Source organism: Antechinus flavipes, chromosome 5, assembly GCF_016432865.1.
Source record: "Antechinus flavipes isolate AdamAnt ecotype Samford, QLD, Australia chromosome 5, AdamAnt_v2, whole genome shotgun sequence".
In the NCBI taxonomy this organism is placed as follows: Eukaryota; Metazoa; Chordata; class Mammalia; order Dasyuromorphia; family Dasyuridae; genus Antechinus; species Antechinus flavipes.
In genome coordinates, this window is record NC_067402.1 from 103,058,546 (window position 1) to 103,078,100 (window position 19,555).

Sequence of the window (19,555 nt, forward strand, 5' to 3'; positions counted from 1 at the left end):
CATCCTCAGCCTTCCAAAGGGAAGGTGTGTCTGTATCTGTCCTGGGCAATTCACTTAACCTCTCTGTATTCTAGGCAACTCTAAAACAAGGGGCCAGCTGCGTGGGCAAAGGAAGCTTCCTCACTGGAGTTCTCTGTACCCACGAAACCCCTGGTTCAGCTCTTGTCTCCCTCACTCCATCACAGCATTGTCCTGAGGATGAACAGGTTCCAAATGCCTACTACGTGCAATTAGCACCTTCTGCAAAGCGTTCTGTGAATAAGTACTTTACCTGTTCTTCAGCTTGCTTGTCCCGGAGAGCAATCACATTCCCAATGACTTTGCTAAGGAAGGCATTCGCTTCATCTCTGTTTTTATTGGGCAAAACTCGGGCCAATGGGATCATAATGGATGGAAATGACACTTAAGAGAGAAAAAACAAAGGGAGCCATGAAAAGGGGGATGACAAAGAGGGATGTTCAAATCATTACATAGACTTCCCAATCCCTCTATTTCTGTCCATCTGCATTTTTGATTTCCTTCACAGGTTAATTGTACAATATTTCAGAGTCTGATTCTTTTTGTGCAGCAAAATAACTGTTAAGACATATATACTTATGTTGTATTTAACTTATACTTCAACATATTTAACATGTATTGGTCAACCTGCCATTGGGGGAGAGGAGATGGGGAAAGGAGGGGAAAAATTGGAACAAAAGGTTTGACAATTGTCAATGCTGAAAAATTACCCATGCATATAACTTGTAAATAAAAAGCTATAATAATAAAAAAGAGGGATGTCCAAGATGCCTGAAAGTCGATTATAGCCTTGTACTGTATCAACAGAAGGGTCAGCAGAGCTTCTTTAGTGCTTAAATAAAAGTTACTGAATTTCACTAGATAAATAAGAATTGCATTTGGAAGTCAGAACATATTGTAGTAAAGTAGAGAAAAGCTCTGGAGTCAGACTCAGATTCAAATCCTATCACTGATTTCTTTTTAGGTGGCCTTTGTGTCAACTCGGTGGGAGTAATGGATAGAGTGATGGACTTGAGTCAGGAAGACCTGAGTTTTAAATTCAGCCTCAGATACTAGTTAGATGATCTTGGACAAGTTACTTGTCTGCCTCAGTTTCCTCATGTGTAAAATGGGACAAAAATAGAACCTCCCTCCCAGGGTTGTTGTGAGGTTACCTCCTCTGCAACCTCACTTTCCTCATTTGTAAAATTCACCAGGTGTTCTCCAAATGATACTTGTCTTATCTCCCCCACAGAGCTCTTGGGAAGAAACCTGAAAATGTTTTGTAAATGCGAGCTTTCTTATTATTGCTGCAGTGACAGAAAGGTGACTGGGCTGGCCTTGGGCACTCTAGAGCACTCTGGTTAATGAGGCAGGTCCAAGTCAAGTTCCAAATGTGAACTCAGGCTTGGTCATATCCTGAGGGTGAGGGAAGTGCCAGGAGTAGGGCAGAGGCAGGTCCCACGACTTCCTCTCACCTAAAACTTTAGTGGGGAGGCTGCTGTAAATGGCGACAGTTCCACAGAAAAATGTGAACTCAAAAAAATATGAATTGAACTAAGACATGTATGAAATTGATCAGAATGGACAGAACTGCCAGTAATGGAAAGAGAAATAAGATATTTTAATGTTACTATAAAAGGGTAGGAGATTGAAAGGGGGAAGAGGGGAGGGAATAAGAAATAAATTTTAAAATAAAAATCAATAAAAATACACCTAACCCTTTACACAGCAGGAGATCCATTTCTCACCCTATTTGTCTTCTAATAAAAATGGTGGCTTAGAAATCCACACAAGTCCTGCTTCAATGTTTCATGGTGTAAAGGTGACCCTGGGATTTTTGAGAGAACCAAGTTCTTGGAATTCTTACCATGGTATAAAGGCTTCAAGAATTAGATCACTGATGGATTTCTATGCCCATTGTTCAAAGACTGACCTCACTAATTCAGAAAGGTTTGTCACCAACCAGATTGGTCACATACCAGTGTTCCTTTTGGTCATCAGACCTCATCTATTAAGTCAAAAAAGGCTGATATCTCGATCAGGATCTTCACTGATGAAATTATAGATTTTTGAAATATTAAAGTCATCCCATGAGGTGGAGGAGAAAAAGCAAAACTAAGAAAACATAGCATGGGATTCTGGTCCCTCTTTGTTATTTATTAGCAATGTGACCTTGGGTCTAGGTGTCTCTCTCTCTCTCTTTCTCTCTCTCTCTCTCTCTCTCTCTTACAATTGGTTTATTTTTATTTTATTTTATTTTTTACCAATTTTAATAGTTGGGATTGTGTTTTCCTCATTTGTAAAAAGGGGAAGGAATTTAGAATAATTGAATTTTAAGGGTTCTTCTAGGACTTCAAGATTTTACCCAGAAAGTGGGTTTTAAAGGATTTTGCAGGGCTACACCTTAGGAACAACAAAAGAATAATATGTTTGAAAACACAGAGCAGAATATGTGCAAAAGATCTGCTTGGCTGGATTGAGGAGAATCATAAGAAATGAAATCAGGGAGAAAAGAAGGATTCTACTATAAACTGAATTCCAGGACAGTGGATAGAGCCACAGGCTTGGAGTCTTTCTGATTTCAAATCAGGCCTCAGACATTGACCGGCTCTGAACTAGTCATTTACCCTGTTGGGCTCTGTTTCCCCATCTGTAAAACAAATTGGAGAAGGAAATGGCAAACCATTCCAGTGTCTTTGCCAAGAAAACCCTAAATGAGGTCAGAAAGATACTGCTGAAAAGGGACTAAACAACAGAGCTGATATTTACCACTCACAAAGATTTGCTTTTGAATATTTAAAGTAATATAGAATGGGAAGAGGGGAGTTAAGTAGAAAATCATGTTCACAAAGATAAATGAAAGGCTTTATTCTTTATCGTTCATCCGAAAACAACTGAAAATCACTGAAACAGCAACTTCTTCATTCCAGGTCCATGTAATCTGACCCCTGCTATGAGTTTCTTGGGAAGAAGATAGCCATTTTAATGACCAGATAGGATTGAAGAGAAAGGCTTATTTCCTTGGAAAACTTGGGTAGGACAAGAGAATCACAGACTTCAGAAGCCATGTAACCTCCCATTTACTCTATATATAATACATACATACACACACACACACACACACACACACACACACACACACACATATATATATATATATATGAAATTATTTTAGACTGTGAGATGCTTGAGGGAAGGAGCCTTGCTTTTGCCTTTCTTGTATCTCCAGCCTCTCACACAGAGTTGGAAAAGCAGTAAGCATTTAATAAATATTTGCTGACTCATTGGATGAGCATCCCTTCTATGATATTCCCTCAAAGAGAGATCATCCAACCTTGGCCAGAAGATTCTTGATAATGCCCATCTTGCATTTCTGGATGGCCCTATCATTAGGAAATTTCTCTTTGAGTCAAAACTAAATTTGCTGCTGAGAAATTTCCATCCATGATGCCCTATTCTAAGTCTCTGGAGCTAAATCTAATCCCTTTTCTGAAAATATGAAGAGAGTGTTTCCTTCCCATTTTTTCTCCTGATTTTCCCATTCCCAGTTCTTTCAGCTGTCCCTCAGATATTTTCCAGGTCGTCTGTGCACTTCTCCAAGAGATATAGGAACCATCCTAAATCCAGTCATCCTAAAAAGTGCCCTCTGAAGCATTCCTGTATCCCCTTTATGGAATTCATCTTACCCTCTCCAGAAATTATACTTACAGATTAAAATCACAAAAAATCTAGGAAAGGAGACTTTAAAGAAACGCCTGCAGTGTTTCACAAAAGGGTCATCTGGGGTCTTCTGAGAGTCCACTTGGAAGCCAAAGGCCACACTGGCAACCACGTCAAGAGTGTAACAGCCATAGCACCTGCAGAGTAAGACATTCATGCACAAGGAAAATGGGACTTTTACACACTCAGCTGCTTCCATACCAGCCAACTTCCAACCTCCCTGGTCGAGTTAATGCTGTATAAAACCCTCTGCTAAGACTCACAAACTTTCATAACCTTTCCCCTCAACAAGGACTCTAATACTTGTAAAGAGCTAGGAGAAAAAGCAGCAATAAGAGATCTCTCTTCACACTGTAGCATAAACCAGAAAAAGCCCCAAGAACATATGGATAATATTATGAAAAACATACGATTGTCTAGAAATAGATAAAAGGGGACGCTTCCCTTTCCAGAGTCCTGCAGAAAATATCAGTATTTGGCTGGATTCTCCCACTCAATTGGCCATTAAAAATTTCCCCCCCAGCCATCTCTACTAATGAGTTCTGCATAAGCCATCAGGAGAATCTGGTCTGGTGGTAAAATGTCTGAAAACACCTGTGCTTGGTTTATGTCTTTCTTGATGAAAAGGCTTGATTCAATGCTCCCATGTAGGTGCACACTTTGTGTTTTCTGTGTCAAATATTTAGAGTAAAATAACACTTCATTTATATGACATCCTCTTGGGGAAATGAGGTGTTCCACATTTTTCCAGACAGCCAAAGATTTAGGGAACAATCATTTTAGTGCCGCATTGTATTCAGTTGAACCGTTTTTGACTCTTTCTAAAATGTGTCACTGTTTTAGTAAATAGAATATATTAAATTTAATTTACCTTTTGTAGCAAGGGACTCTTGCTTCAGCTCAATCAATCAATTAGTAAGCATTTATTAAGAACTTGCCATATGCCAAACACAATAATAAGCACTGAAGGTGCAGAGAAAGGCCAAAAAAGTCCCTTCCACCAAGAGCTTGCACCTTAATTGGGAAGAGGTATACATAAATAGGTATGTACAAGATACCTAATAATAATTATTAATAATAATTAGCATTATGTAGCACTTTAAGGTTTGCAAAGTGCTTTATAAATAATATCTCATTTTGGATAGTCATCTGGGAGGAGAAAACTGAGCAGATGGGGCAATTGGAAAAGGCTTCCTGTAGAAAGTGGCTTTTAAATTCAGTTTTGAATATTAGGTGACTTTTCAAGCCCCTTCCAGTGCTAAAATTCTTTCCTTTAGAAAAATTTATTCCAGCTCATTATAAACATTATTTATAATTTGAGTCTGTAATGCAGTGATGCTGACAGAGATTACTAGAAAGTAGAGGTATCAAGCTGCCTGCAACACTCCTGAGGTTGGCTGGACCAGAATAAAATGTACTTGGAAACATTTAACAAAATAAATAAAAATATAATAGAACATAAATGATGGAAATATGTGGTTTTTATGTTAATATGGACCCTATCCAGATCCTTTTGTGCCCTTTTTGTGGTCCCCATTTCTAGTGGAGTTTGACACTCCTGTTGAGTGACCAGGAGTCAATGGCTCCAGATAATGGACTCTTGACTATTTTGTCCCCTTCCATAAAAGGGCTACAGGGGTTAGACAGACAGAAATATATACTACAGATACTTTCATCTCTTCTCTCCCTGGCATTTGTCATTTTCCAGTGGCTGTACTTCTAATCTACTCTACACTGAAATTTAGGGTTGCCAGGGGAAACAGAAAGTAAGGTTGTTAAATCACTAACTTTAATTGGATGGCCTAAGGGTAACTCTACAAATCTCGGATAGAGTGAATTGTAGAGATTTTGATGGCTGTTACTCAATGCTTTGAGGTGTTCCTTCATTTCTTCTGGGTTCTAGATTCTGTTCCAGACGGCTGAAAGGGTTTGAAATCTCCAAACCGGTCCATCTGAGACTCGCTGCCCAAATGGGCAGTCGGGTTCCTGTCCCCCTCCCCCGTCCCCACTTTGGACAAACTCCACTTTCTAACTTGATGGACTGTTTTCCCATAGGTCAACCTAGCCAGCCGTTTCGTCATTTCTCATGGCTCTTTTTGAACTTGCAATCCTTCTGCACTTTGCTGGTCGTGAGGTAATTGTCCAACAATTATGCACAGTTACAAGAAGTGGCTATTCATTTGGAGAACAGTTATTTTTCGTCCCCCATAGACTGACCTTACCTCTGGATATCAAAAGCTTCCCCAGACTCTGCATAAGGCTTCAAGTGAGTCAATAGAAGATCACAGGCTTGGCTGATTAAGGGAATCACCTGAAAAAGAAGAAAATCAACGATAATTAAGCACTCTGTACGGTGAATGGACCTAAATTAGCCACGAATGAAGAGGTCTGTAGTGCTCCCTACATTGACTGTTATTTTCAAGTATGTAATTGCAAAGCAGAATTCTTTCAGCAAAGGTCTAATACATGACCTCCTTGGAATAAGGATTTTTTCTTCTCTTTCTTTCATTTCCCCCTTTCTTTTTCTCTTTTTCCTTTTTTTTTTTTATCCCTTTGTCTCTCTTCTCTTTTATTCTCCTGGGCTAATATTAGGATGGTGGAATGCAAGCTTTGACAGATTCTATCAGATCAGAAAGGATTCTAGGATGCTCTTGGTCCATACTATGCTAGGACCACAGGTGCAAAAAGTCTCATTAATGCAAAGTTGGGCCCCAAGTGAGGATTTGTTTTTTTTCTGCCCTCAGTAACTCATGAAACCTAGAAGGTAGTAGCTGGTTGGGATTGTGTAGCCCTAAATTCCTAGCTCCCAGAGAAGCTGAGCTCTGGAATTCTGAGCTGCAATGGCCTAGGCCGATTAAGCAAACACATGAAATTGGGTATCAATATGGTGAGATCCTAGGAACAAGGGGCTATCAGGTTGTGTAAGAAGGGTTAAACTGGTTCAGGTCAGAAAACAAGAAGGTCCAAGTTCCAGAGTTAATCTGTAATAGGGTCACTCCATAGGAAGTAGCTCAAATTTCAATCTGAGCAAGATGGAGGAGATCCAGTCATTAAAAAAACAAAATAAAACAAAAACACAGGATCACTATGATCTGCCTTAATTTTGGGAGCACTCACACCTATGACTCTTTGAAAGATGCAACAAATTCAATTAACTTTTATTAAGGGCCAAATATATGTAAGCCACTGTGCTAAGACCAGGGATTACAAAACAAAGGCAAAAAAAAAGAGTTCTTGAAGCAGTTAAGTAGCTCAGCGAATAGATTGTTGGTCCTGAGGTCAAAGGACCTGGGCTGAAATCTGGTCTTTGATACTTGACACTTACTAGCTATATGATCCTGAACAAATCACTTAATCTCAATTGCCTTGTAAAAAAATAAAAATAATAAATAGTTCTATAATAATGTTATATGTAATGATAATTACTTAAAAACAATAACAAGTAATTAAAATTATGCATAATTCTAGTAACAATGATAACATAATAGTAATATCAAAAAATGATGATGATGATAGAAATGATGATTTCAATAAACAAATACTGGGCTATTTTCTATCTGAACAACATGAGAAAATATAAGAATGAGGCAAATGATGATGATGCTAATGGAGTAATAGCAGAGGAGTGACTTGTTCCAGGGAGGTTTCTATTTGCATTCCTTGAAACAAGAGCAGAAGAATGATTTTTCTGAAATAATAACAGCTTGTGTTTATAGAGCATTTTAAGGTTTGTAAAGCACTTTACATTATTTTCATTCTCATTTTATATTCATAGATAGTACCTACATAGATAGTAAACACAAAATAAATACATGCTAATACAGAAATAATCTCAAGAGGGAAAGAACACTCAGTATTGAGGTGGGAAGGAATTAGAGATCTAGATGATGGCTGTGTTTTGAAGGAAACTGGAGATTTTTGGAAACAGAGTAAGGAGGAGGGCATGCAGACATGGAGAGATGCACAGAGATAGGAGATGGGATGTTACCTGTGGGGAAAGCAAGGGAGGCCATTTGACTGGAACAGAGCATGTGCAAGAAGAAGCAATAGAAGATAAGACTAGAAAGATAAGCGGGAACATAATGTAAAGATCTTTCATTTCCAGGCTGAGGATTTTGAATTTTATCCTAGAGACAATAGGAAGCTACTAAAATTTTTTAAGAAGGGATTGACATGTTAGGTCTGTGTTTTAGGAGCAGTTATTTGGCAGTTGTGTAGAGGATGGATTGATAAGGAGAAGGCTTGGAGTTAGGAACATTAATTCAATTTTAAAAGCATTGCTTAAATGCTTGCTATGTAGTCAATAAGCTACATAAAATAAGCTACCAAAAAAATCTAAAATCAACCAAGTAAAAAATATAGTCAACAAACATTTATAGCCCACGATGTGTCAGGGACACTATGGGAGGCTCGGAGCTAGGTGGCACATTGGATAGAGCGCTAGCCCTGAGGTCAAGAGGACCTGATTTCAAATCCTCCCTCAGATACTTACTGGCTGTGTGACCTTGAGCAAGTCACTTAACCCTGTTTGCCGCAGTTTCCTTATCAGTAAAATGACCTGGAGAAGGAAATGGCAAAGCGCTGTAGTATTTTTGCCAACAGAATTCCAAATGGGGTCATGAAAATGACTAAACAATTCCAGGCATTGTGCTAAATATTTATTAAGAACCTGCCATGTGCTAAATAAGTGCTAAGCTAAGGGCAAGTGACCTTGCCCTCAAAGTACTTACAGTCCAATGGGGGAAGACAGAATGCAAAAAAACAAGCTGAAAATCTATGCTAGGTATTGGGGACAGAGAGACAAAAACGAACATCTCCTGCCCTCAGGAAGCTTCTACTCTTTGGGAGCAAAACAACTGGTATCACTTAAGTAAATGCAAAATGTGTGCCAAGGAGATGTGGGAGTGGGGAGAACCAGCAACTGAGTGGAGTCAGGAAAGTCTCAGGTAGGAGACAGCTCTTAGTTGATGAAATATAGGTGAAGAGGGAAGACATTCCAGACACAGAAGATGAAATACTGTGTATGAGGAACAGTGAATCAGCCAGTTTGGCTGGAACATGGCATGCGGGAGGAGATATATCATGACACAAGCCTGGGATAGTAGATGAAGGCTACAGCCCCTGCATAGAGGGCTGTAAATGCCATACATGCTATAATAGTTGTAGTGAGAGGGGAAGAGGACTTGGAGAGAACCTTTGTGAATGGAGGGAAGGGGATGGATGGAAGGGAATCTGAAGCAGCGAGATGACATTAATAGAGAAATCTATAGGTTTGGAGTTAGGTCTGGACCTGGAGTTAAGGAGACCTAAGCTGAAATCTGGACTCCGGTACTTACTACATCTGTGAACCTGGGTGAGTCATGGAACAGCTGTTTGCTTCAATTTCCTCAACTATAAAATGGGGATTATAATAGAACCTACCTGCCAGAGTTGTTTAAAATGAGATATTTGTAAAGTTCTTCATGCAGAGCCTTGGCACATAATAAGAGCTTAATAAATGCTTCTTCCTTTAGTCCCCTAAGCCAGGGCATTTAACTTTTCTCAGTCTCAGTTTCCTCATTTGTAAATGAGGATAATAGCACTTACTTCATAGGGCTGTTATAAGAATAAAAATGAGATGATATGTATAAAATATCTTTACAAATTGCAAAACACCCATATGGATGTTTATTATTATTATTATTATATTGAGGTAGGATTACAAAGCTTGGGAAATGAGTTGGGAATGGTAATTAAGAGGGTAAAGGCAAAAATAAGTCCAAGACTTAAGTAATGGAAGTCATTTTTCATACAATGAAGATACAATAAAACATCTAAAATCTGTACTGGAGTGGAATTCAAATCCAGCAGTTGGTTGGTTGCTAAACTTCATTCTCAAAGAAGACCAAAATGACATTGTTATATTAGAGTCAAGTCAGTGTGTCTGACTGTGACTGATCAGACTAAGAAGAGCTCAAATGCTCTGCCACAGGTTGGATACTAATGGTCCCTGTGAACATTTGGGGTGGATTCTCCAATTTTGCACATCTCATGATTCTTCTCTGATGCGGGCACGCCACACTGGGCATTTCTGTGCCAGTGTCTCATTCCATACAATCAATTCTAAAGTTCTTGAGAGTTTCTGTGTATTGCTTTTTTCTGATCACCTTGTGAGCTCTTTCTCCGTGTGAATTCTTTATAAAATAGTATTTTTGGCAAGCGTTCTTTTGGCATTTGAATAATATGGCCAGCCCAAAGGAGTTGTGCTCTCTGTAGCAAAGTTTAAATGCTTGGCAATTTAATCTAGAAAGGACCTCAGTGTTTGGTACCTCATCCTGCCAGGTGATCTTCAGAGTCCTCCTAAAACAATTCAAATGAAAGCAATTCAGTTTCCTGGCGTGGCCCTGGTACACTGTCCAGGTTTCACAGACATACAGTAAGGTGGTCAGCGTAACAAATATATCGACTTTCAGTTTGGTGGTGAGTCTAATACCTCTCCTTTCCTACACTTTCTTTCGGAGCCTCTCAAACACTGAATCAGCTTTGGCAATGTGTGTGTCAATCTCATTATCAATGTGGACATCCCTGGAAAGTAGACTGCCAAGGTAAGCGAACTTATCCACAGCATTCAAAACTTCTCCACTTACTGTCATTGATGGGGTTCCACAAATCAAATCCAATAAACATGTATTAAATGCTTTTTAAGAAACTAGACAAACACTGATTGTTTTTGTTTGTATCCAAGAAGCTCACATTGATTTGGAGGAAGATAAGAGAAGGTTGTATGTGTGTGTATAAAATGTACAAGATAAATAAATCCAAGTTAAATACAGAAGAAAGAAAGTACCATCAGCTAAGATGATCCAGAAAGTCTTTGTGGAGGAGGTAGCTAAGCCCTGAGAGAGGATGAAAGATTTTGAGAGGCAGTCAAGGAGGTAATGAATTCTGGACATGGAAAACATACCATATAAATGCACAGGGATTGGAGGAGTGTTGAGTTTCAGGGACAGTTAATCATCCAGTTTAAATGTAACATAGAACTTATGAAGGGGAAATAGTGTGAAATGAGAGTGGAAAAGCAGAACAGGATTGTGGAGGGCTTTAAGGTAAAGCTGAGGAATTTGTATTTTATCATAGGATACCAGTGACAAGGGTTTACTCTAGCCTCTTCGCATTGGCGCCTTACAGCCACTTCTTGAAAGCTAGCAAATGCTCCAGATCTGGGCTTGATTTATTGCCTAATGATTTTCTAGACTTAAAAAAATGGTGGAGAAAATGTTAAAAATGCAGATTAAACTCAAAAATGTGATGTGAGTCCACATTTTTACCCCCAGAAGGCTGGTTGTTAAATATTTACCAGCACATCTTTGCTACTCATAAATTTTAAATGGGGGATGATGCAACCCAAACTCAAACTTTTGTCAGCTGGATAGAATGATGGTATCAACTCACACAGAAACAGAGCCCACTGCACTGTACATAAAGATCCCTGCAGGAGGGCACTGACACAGAAAACCACATGTTAACATCTTCTATACTCTGTTATATTTTATTTATTTTGTTAACTATTTCCCAATTGCACTTTGATATGATTTGGGATGCACTTGGGAGTCTATTAACATTATCTATGTTTTATAAAACATATAAAACATAAATATTTCCCAATTACATTTTAATCTAGTTTGGGCTAAATTCAGGGAGTGTTATGGGTTTTACCACATGCTGCCACTGGACTATATTTAATAGCTCTACTATAGAGTGTGGTGTAGAGAGGGGAGAGACTAGAAATAGAGAAATCTATTAGGTCATAGAGTAATCTAGATGAGAGCTGAGAAAGACCTGAACTTGGCTAACAGCCACATGAGTGGAAGAAAGGGAACACCTTCAAATGATGCTGTAGAGACCAAATTGAGAAGATTTGGCAACCAATTTGATATGTGATATAAGGAAGAGTGAAAAGCAAAGGATGAATCTAGATTATACCTGGGAGAATGAAGGGATTCTCAAAAAAGATAGAAAAAAGTATGGAGAATATTAAGGAAAGTTTATGAGCTCTGTGCCAGCTGTCAGTTTCTACTTTAACCTACATAAATCCCATGGAATTTCATAAAAAGTGGAAAGGAAAGAAGGATTTGGGGGAAGTACTGTACACTTTCATAGTGGTGGTAGGGGGGGAGAGAATAGGAACTTATTAAGTTCCCACTGCATGCCAGGCTATGCTAAATATGCTTTATAGACATGGTTTCATTCAATCAATAGATTCATTATGTCATGATATAAGTGCTGTTTCTCTCACTGCATATCACAGGTCTTTAGGTAAAAAGTAAGTTCCTTAGTGTCTATCAGAATGCCAGCAACATAACAGGTATATAACATATGCTTGTTGATTGATTCATCAATGCCTTTTCCTCCGATATGATTCTGGTCGTGTTTCTTCTACAACCCTCCATAAATCTATTCAATGTATTATTGTCTCTCTTCCAGTTCTTTTAATATTTAATGGACACTAGTGGGACACCCAGGCCATCAGTCTATTTTTATCTCTGGATCTTGCTACATCCACTTTCTTATCTGGTCACGTAAGTCATGAATAGCATCTTTTATTCCACTTCTCATCTCTAAGTTCTTTTGGGCAATACACTGTAGCCTATTTACACCCATTGTGAGTCTTTGTTTGCCCTTTAGGTCACCTTCAATTTTGGTTCATCAGAGATCATGCTGTGACCGTGATTTGTAGCTGTCTAGCATTGCCAGGAGAATATGAATGTGGCCCAGGGTTATTTAGAGCTAGAATCCCAGAGACTTGGGATATTCAGGCTGTACCTTTAATGGGATACAAATACTCTGGAAGACTTTCCTAGGAACATAGAGAATCCTTGGGCTTAGATTGTTAATGGACGGTCTGAAAAGCTTTTCAGGAGAGCTCCTTTATCTTGTGTTTTAGGTTAATAGGGGAGGCAGAGAGGTGAGGGTGAGGTACAAGCCTTTGAATGCCTGGACCAGGGACTGAAAGGAAAGGACAAACACAGGGAATGAACGAACTAGAAGTGAGACCAAATGGCAACCATGACAACTAGTGAGACTCAAGTCTACTCAGCCATTCTTCTTTCTTTGGATTTTCCTGAACACAAAGATGTTTCTGTCTGCGAGTCCCATTGCAGCCTATATTTGGTTTAAATGTTAGTTTTTGTTTATTACTTGGCACTAAATTACATGTCTATTAATAATGAGTTTTGTCTAAATCTGTATACATTTGTGGTTTGAAACAGAGAGGGGAAACTAACCCAATGTAGAAGAGATTTTCTTGGTTTATCCTTAGAGTAGGGCTCATGTGATTAAGAGAACTTTAAAATTTTTTTATAATTCTGAAAAAATTGCAGACAGTAGCTATCAGATAGGAAAATATTTATAAGGAAATGAGCCACTTGCAGACTGTAGGACTGTGGTAAGACTTACTTTTTACCTAAAGACTGTGATCTGTAGTGATAGGAATAGCACTCATATCATGACATAATGAATCTATTGATTGGTGGTGGGTACATTTGTTCTTATGTGTACCATTCATATCATCACATACCAAAACTTCAAAAGTCTTCAAATTAGTGTTAAAAAAACACACAAACAACCTGAAAGACAGGTTTTAGGAGCCTAGAATCACTGAAAACAAATTTCCCATTTGAAACCCTAATATCTTTCTTTCTTTTTTTTTTTTGTATTCAATTATCATTCATCCAAATGCTTGTCCATGATGCATATGTACTGATGTGTTAACAATGGTTTATCTTATATAGCTGCATTGCCTGCTTCATGATGACCAATAAAACAGATAAAAATACTGTTCAGTAAATATTGAAATTCATTAAATGCTTTATTTAAAACGTGCACTAGGTTTACCAAATAGTCTATTCTAGTTATAGACTGTACAAACACAGACTATATGGTCTTTGAAACTAAAATCTGCTCTGGTCCCAAAGACACATATTTTACTTCTTTGACTCTAATATGAAATTTCAGAGTTATAAAGGACATCAGAGATCAATGATCTATCTACTCAAAGCTCCTGTCCAATTCAGAGACCCCTCTTCCTCCTGAAACCTCTGGTAAATGCTCCTCCAGATTTTGCTTGGATATTTCTAGCAATGGAATGATCCTAATTTCAAGAGTTATTTCTATCATTTCTAGGCAGTTCTATTAATTTGTCTCCAAAATGCACAGCACAGTAATAGGTAGATCCCACTGGATTACTTTAGAGCAATTAGCTTGGATTTATGGAGCATTGTAGCCAGAACCCAATTCTTGTGACTTTTTCCCTCTGGCTTTTGTATTTGGACATTGCTGGGAGGCTATCCAAAAGGAGAGTTTTTTGTTTTGTTTTCTGTCTACCAATATCAGTTTATTCAGACCACGTCTAAGGCATGGAGGCAGGAAGACCTTGTCTATATAAAGTTCAATGAAACTTTTGCTTCCTGGATGCCAGAGTCTTTGAATGACTTTGATTCTAGTTTTGCCTAGTATTTCATACACAGAATCCCTTTCATTCATTTTTTTTTCTATTAAACTTCTCTGGCATCTGCTTTTACCACAGAACTAAAATGATTTTCTCCAAAGTCACTTGCACAGTCTTAAGTCAGTATTTCCATTGATCTCTCTTCAGTATTTGATTATTCTTTCTTTTTTAAAGTTTTAAAACATAATTTCTATTCTGTTAGCTTTCAAGCATCTTAATGGTTCTTCTTTTTTTACTATCTCTTTGATATCTTCTTATCTGTATTTCTTGGCTTTTCTTTATCCTCCCATCTCTTAAATGTGGATGTCCCCCATGCTCTGTCCATGGCCCTCTTCTTTCTCTAAAGCAAGATTTCTTAACTTGGGGATCTACATACTCTCAATCTATTTGTGAATAAATTTCAAGTGGTTCACGATCTTTGATGGGAGAAAATTTACACTTTCATTTTCACTAATCTTTGGTTTCCTTTGTAATCCCTAGGTATTTGATTTTATGCATTTAAAAACCTGATTCTGAGAAGTGGTCTACAGGCTTTACTAGGCTGCCAACAAAATCCATAGCACAGAAAGGGATAAGAAAACTTTTATTCTAAACTTTTACCCTTGACAAATATATCACTTCCCATGGCCTCCATTATTGGCAATGTTCATGACTTTTTAACTCATATTTCCAGCTCTAATCTCTTTTTCAAACTCCAGACTGACATGTCCAACTGCCTGCCAGAAATAGAACACTCATTTTCTTCCTCCTTCCCCACCCTGCTGACCCCACCTCAAACTCACTGTGTCTTAACTGAACTCATCAACTTTTCAGAAAAAATGCTCCAACAAAATACCCATTTTCTATTAAAGGCATGACCATCTACCCAGATACTCAGACATATTCCTAAACAAGAATCATCTTTGACTTTCCCTAGTCCATATCCTAAGAGAATCTCTGGGTTATAATAGACTTTTGAGGGTCTCTAGTCCAGTTGCCAAAAATCTGCTCATATCGATTGATTTCTCTCAACAAGCCTTTCCTTTCTCTACCTATTGAGATCCTATCTATCCTTCAATCCTTTATCCTTGATCCAGGGATAAAGTGACAACTGCATGAAACCTTTTCTACTCAAATATATGTCTCCCTTACTGGTACTTCGGGCTACCTGAAGTTTCAAATCACTTTATACTTCTTTTTGAATTCTATCTTGTATTATGATTATTTGCATATAATATACACATATATGTATATATGAAATTCTATTTTATTAATTTGTGAGTTGCCTAGAAGCAGTACTCTATATTATTCTTTTGGACCTTCTTATATATGATGCCCTATATAGATAGATTTTGTATGTACTAAGCACTCAATAAATGTCATATTATAAATGGACATATTACAATCAAGCAGGTCCCCTTCATTCTATGTATCCAGAATTGTGGGGGTGGTTAAATTAAGAGCATGAATTTACATCATAGTTGTTAAATGTAATCTTGTTGATTTTAGTTTAGTATTCCAGTCTGTCAGTATAATTTTAAATATTGAAACTGTCATCCTCTCTGATTTTTGTCATCTGCAGATTTGATATAAGCATGCTTTTTATGTCTTCATCCAAATCTGTTTGAAATCTTTGTAAAAAATATTGCTCCTCTGAAGTCCTCTTTGATGGATTATTGGGAGCAATGGTAATTGGGGGGTTGGAGTGGAGAGCAGTTCTTGGTTCAAAAATCCTGTGGCAATGAAGGCATGCCCTAATAGTTACTACAATGAGGCAACAGTTTCTGAAGGCCGGTATCAAGGGGTTTAGAGTCTTACAGCCTGCCAAATTTGGTGATAAATGTCTTTTGGCCACACTGACTTACTCTGTGCTAAGGTAAGCATGGGTTGGGTAGCCTATATTGATGTAATTCTGATCACAGAGATGAATTTTTTTAAAGTAGCTGGTATTTATTTATTTGTAAAGTTGTATCTCAGTAGTAGATGAGCTTTTTGAGGGCAAGGATGGATTTTTCTTTTGGCTTTACATTTTCGACTCTTCGCACAGTGCTTGGCAATAGTAGGTGCTTAGTGAATGTCTACTGGTTGACTAACTCAATCAATAAGCATTTATTAAGCACTTACTATGTGTCAAGCATTGTACTAAGTGCTGAAGAAACAAAAAGAGGCAAAAATTAGTCTCTCCCCTTAAAGAGCTATTAATCTAATGAGAAGTTTATATTCTTAATAATGAGTTACCTATAACTCCACATCATACTCTTTAGAGAGTTCCCCTTTTTCTTTCTTATCAGAATAATTTGGTTTTGTGTTCCCAGAATTCTATTCTTGAACGTTTCCATCCCTCTTGGACAACCTTTTCTACTAAAATTTTTATGCTGGGGGATCCTACCTATTTTTCTCTGTTGCTTTGACATTTCACTATAGACCTACTTCCAGATTACAGAGATATTTAAATATATCTGTCCAACCAGCTGTGAATCTACCTGTCTATATAATAATTCCATAAAATTATTGGAATCATAAGATGATATAAGGATCACATATATAGATGATATCTATAAGATGATTATGAAAGACTATGCAAAATGACTTAAAAAATTAAGATAGCATCCTCCAATCTAACAAATTAGAGAAAAAGCTCTGTCACAAAAGAAAATGAGACTGGTTTGGTATGACTTGTTTTTAATGGACCCATATTTGTTCATTTCATTTCTATCTAAATATTCACTAAGCCAAACAATGTCTAGTTCTGTGCTCATTCCATGACATCCCCTTGCTTCCAAGGCTGTAGCTGTCAGAATACACTTTTGTCTTCCTTTCAGAAATGGGACTACAATTATACTCTGTGGCTTTCTGGTATTTCTCCCATTCTCCATGGTTCTCAAAGGTTGACAATGATGTTGAGATTTCATCTGCCATTTTTCTTTCAGCACCAGAGTACTGAAAGGAGTTAATTTAAAATAGCTATTCTCTTACCATAAGGTTCCTCATGATGGAAAAGGACTTCAAAAAGTACAAGAGACCCTATTCTCACAAACTACAATTATCACATGGGGTTTTTTTGTTTGGAGTTTTATCCTCCAGGCCAATTTGCTCCTTTGAAGTCAGAGACTCTAAGAGAATATGAAGGGCTTGGAGTCAGAAAGAACTGACAGCCTCATTTACCAGCTGTGTGATCCTAGACAAGTCACCTAATCCTGTTTTCCTCAGTTTTCTTATCTGTAAAATGAGCTGGAGAAGGAAATGGCAAAACCACTCCAGCACCTTTGCCAAGAAAACCCCAAACGGGCTCATGAAGAGACTAGAACACAGAACAACTGATCCTCAACCCCCCCCCCCCAAAAAAAAACAGACCTCTGCCTTCCACTTTCTTCTTTTTCTCAAATATAACTTTACAAAAGATTTTTGTTTTATTTATCATTTCCCCCCTTTTTGAGACTTAGTTCACAGTAGGCTTTAAATCTTCATGCCATTGGTTTTATGGTGATGCTGCCTTTTTGCATTTACCATTAGGAGAGTCCTTGTCCTTCAATCTTTTACTTGTGGTTTTTCTTTTTATTTTCTTTGGAGGAAATTGGGATTAAGTAACTTGCTCAGGGTCATACAACTGTAAGTATTAGATTTGAACTCAGATCCTCCTGACTCAGATCCCCCTATTTGTGGCTTTTCCAAACCTGAGAATTTGATTTGTAATCACCCTGATTTCATCATCTTCTTCTCTGTTCTTCTTCATTGGGACCACTAGCTATTTCAGAGTCATAATTTACATTGGATTTAGAGCAATGAGAGCCTTCAGGAAATCTAATCCAACATCTTCATATAATAGATGAGGAAACTAAAAGCCAGGGAAGTCCCATAGGAAGTAAACATTAAAATGGAATTTGAACTCAGATTCCCTCCTTCCAGATTCCCACTGAACCATAGTGAATCGCTTGGAGTCGTTCAATTCTCATTATCTACATCCTCCTTTTTTCATTTTATAAAATATTGCTGCAATTGTGTTATCACTCAGAAAAATAAAATTATTATAAATTATTTAATGTTTATTATTATAATTAGTTAAATAATTATTAAATATAAATTATTATAAATTATGCCCCCAATACTTAATTCACAGGATCATATTATCTAGGACTGATATAACATCTAATCCAGCTACCTGATGATAACTACAGATGAGGAAAGTGAGATGAGAGTGCTCCAAGTAACATAGGCAGTCAGAGTTGGAGTTAGACCCCCATTCTGTGACTCCAGAATTAGTCCCCCATAGGAGGCCATCCTAATTCATCACTAAAACAAATAAAAGGATAGCCTTTTTATCACAATTTCCTTATCTAAAATGAGGATATTAAACTATAAGGCCTCTCAAATCCCTTTCAGCTGTTTTGATTCCGAGTCACACATCTCATCTCCACTTACAACTGTTTTGGGCCCATGGGCCAAAACCCCCCAAACAATTAGCCTAGTACAACAGAGAGTTATAGGGACAGTTTCATCTACATGTCAGAGCCCATCATATTCTCTTAGAATCTCTGACTTCAAAGACACAAATTAGCCTGGAGGATATAATTCCAAACAAAAAACTCCATGTGATAATTGTAGCTTGTGAATGTAGGTCTCTTGTACTTTTCAAAGTCCTTTCCCGTTAATTATCTCTTTTGATCTTCACCAGATCCCAGTGAAGTAGGCAGGGAAAGTGTTACCATCCCCATTTCATGGATGACAAAATTGAGGGGCAGAAAAGTTCAGGATCACACAGTTAGAAAGTATTTGAGGTGAGATTTGAATTAGATCTTCCTCCCTCCAAGTCCTAGGCTTTAGCTACTGTCCCATACATCCCCTTTGTCTTGAAAGAATACATTTGTTTTTCTGACTGCCCCTTAATGGTAAGTATTTGATGTATTATGCTTCTAACACTCTACCCAACCTGAGCCCCAAAATAGCAAGTTCCCAGGGCACAATGAGCTGACCCATGAAAATCTATGGAATGGGATACCTCACTTGACTCTGTATTGTATACAGATGGGAAAACAGGCTTCTCCATGTTGACAAAATTATCTGACTCACCACCTATTTTTGTATGGCCCATGAGCTAAGAATAGTAACATTCTGAGTAGGGGCTAGATTTAGTCCATAGGCTGTAATTTGCAGACTCCTGCAGTATACAATCTAGACTCTAAGCCTTCTCTATGGTCCCTTTTGTGGCTACAAATCTATGAGTGTTGCTCATGAAATGATTAATAGATGTTTTCCTATTTTATCCTATTGGGTGTCACAGAGATATATATCACAATTAGATACTTATGGGTTACATATTTTAAATCATTCCATTCTGGAAGAATGGAAGCCCCTTGAGGTCAGGGACTATTT

General features: G+C 37.8%; 1 protein-coding gene across 1 annotated transcript in view; it reads right to left on the bottom strand.

The window, feature by feature from the left end:
• TBXAS1 (thromboxane A synthase 1) overlaps positions 1–19,555 on the bottom strand; it is a 228,077-nt gene that overhangs the window by 114,160 nt on the left and 94,362 nt on the right. The window contains exons 6-8 of the mRNA XM_051963538.1: positions 5,943–6,031; positions 3,709–3,857; positions 272–402 (exon numbers count right to left, since the gene is read on the bottom strand). Coding sequence (XP_051819498.1) covers positions 272–402; positions 3,709–3,857; positions 5,943–6,031 — 369 coding nt within the window. The remainder of the gene's footprint in view (positions 1–271; positions 403–3,708; positions 3,858–5,942; positions 6,032–19,555) is intronic.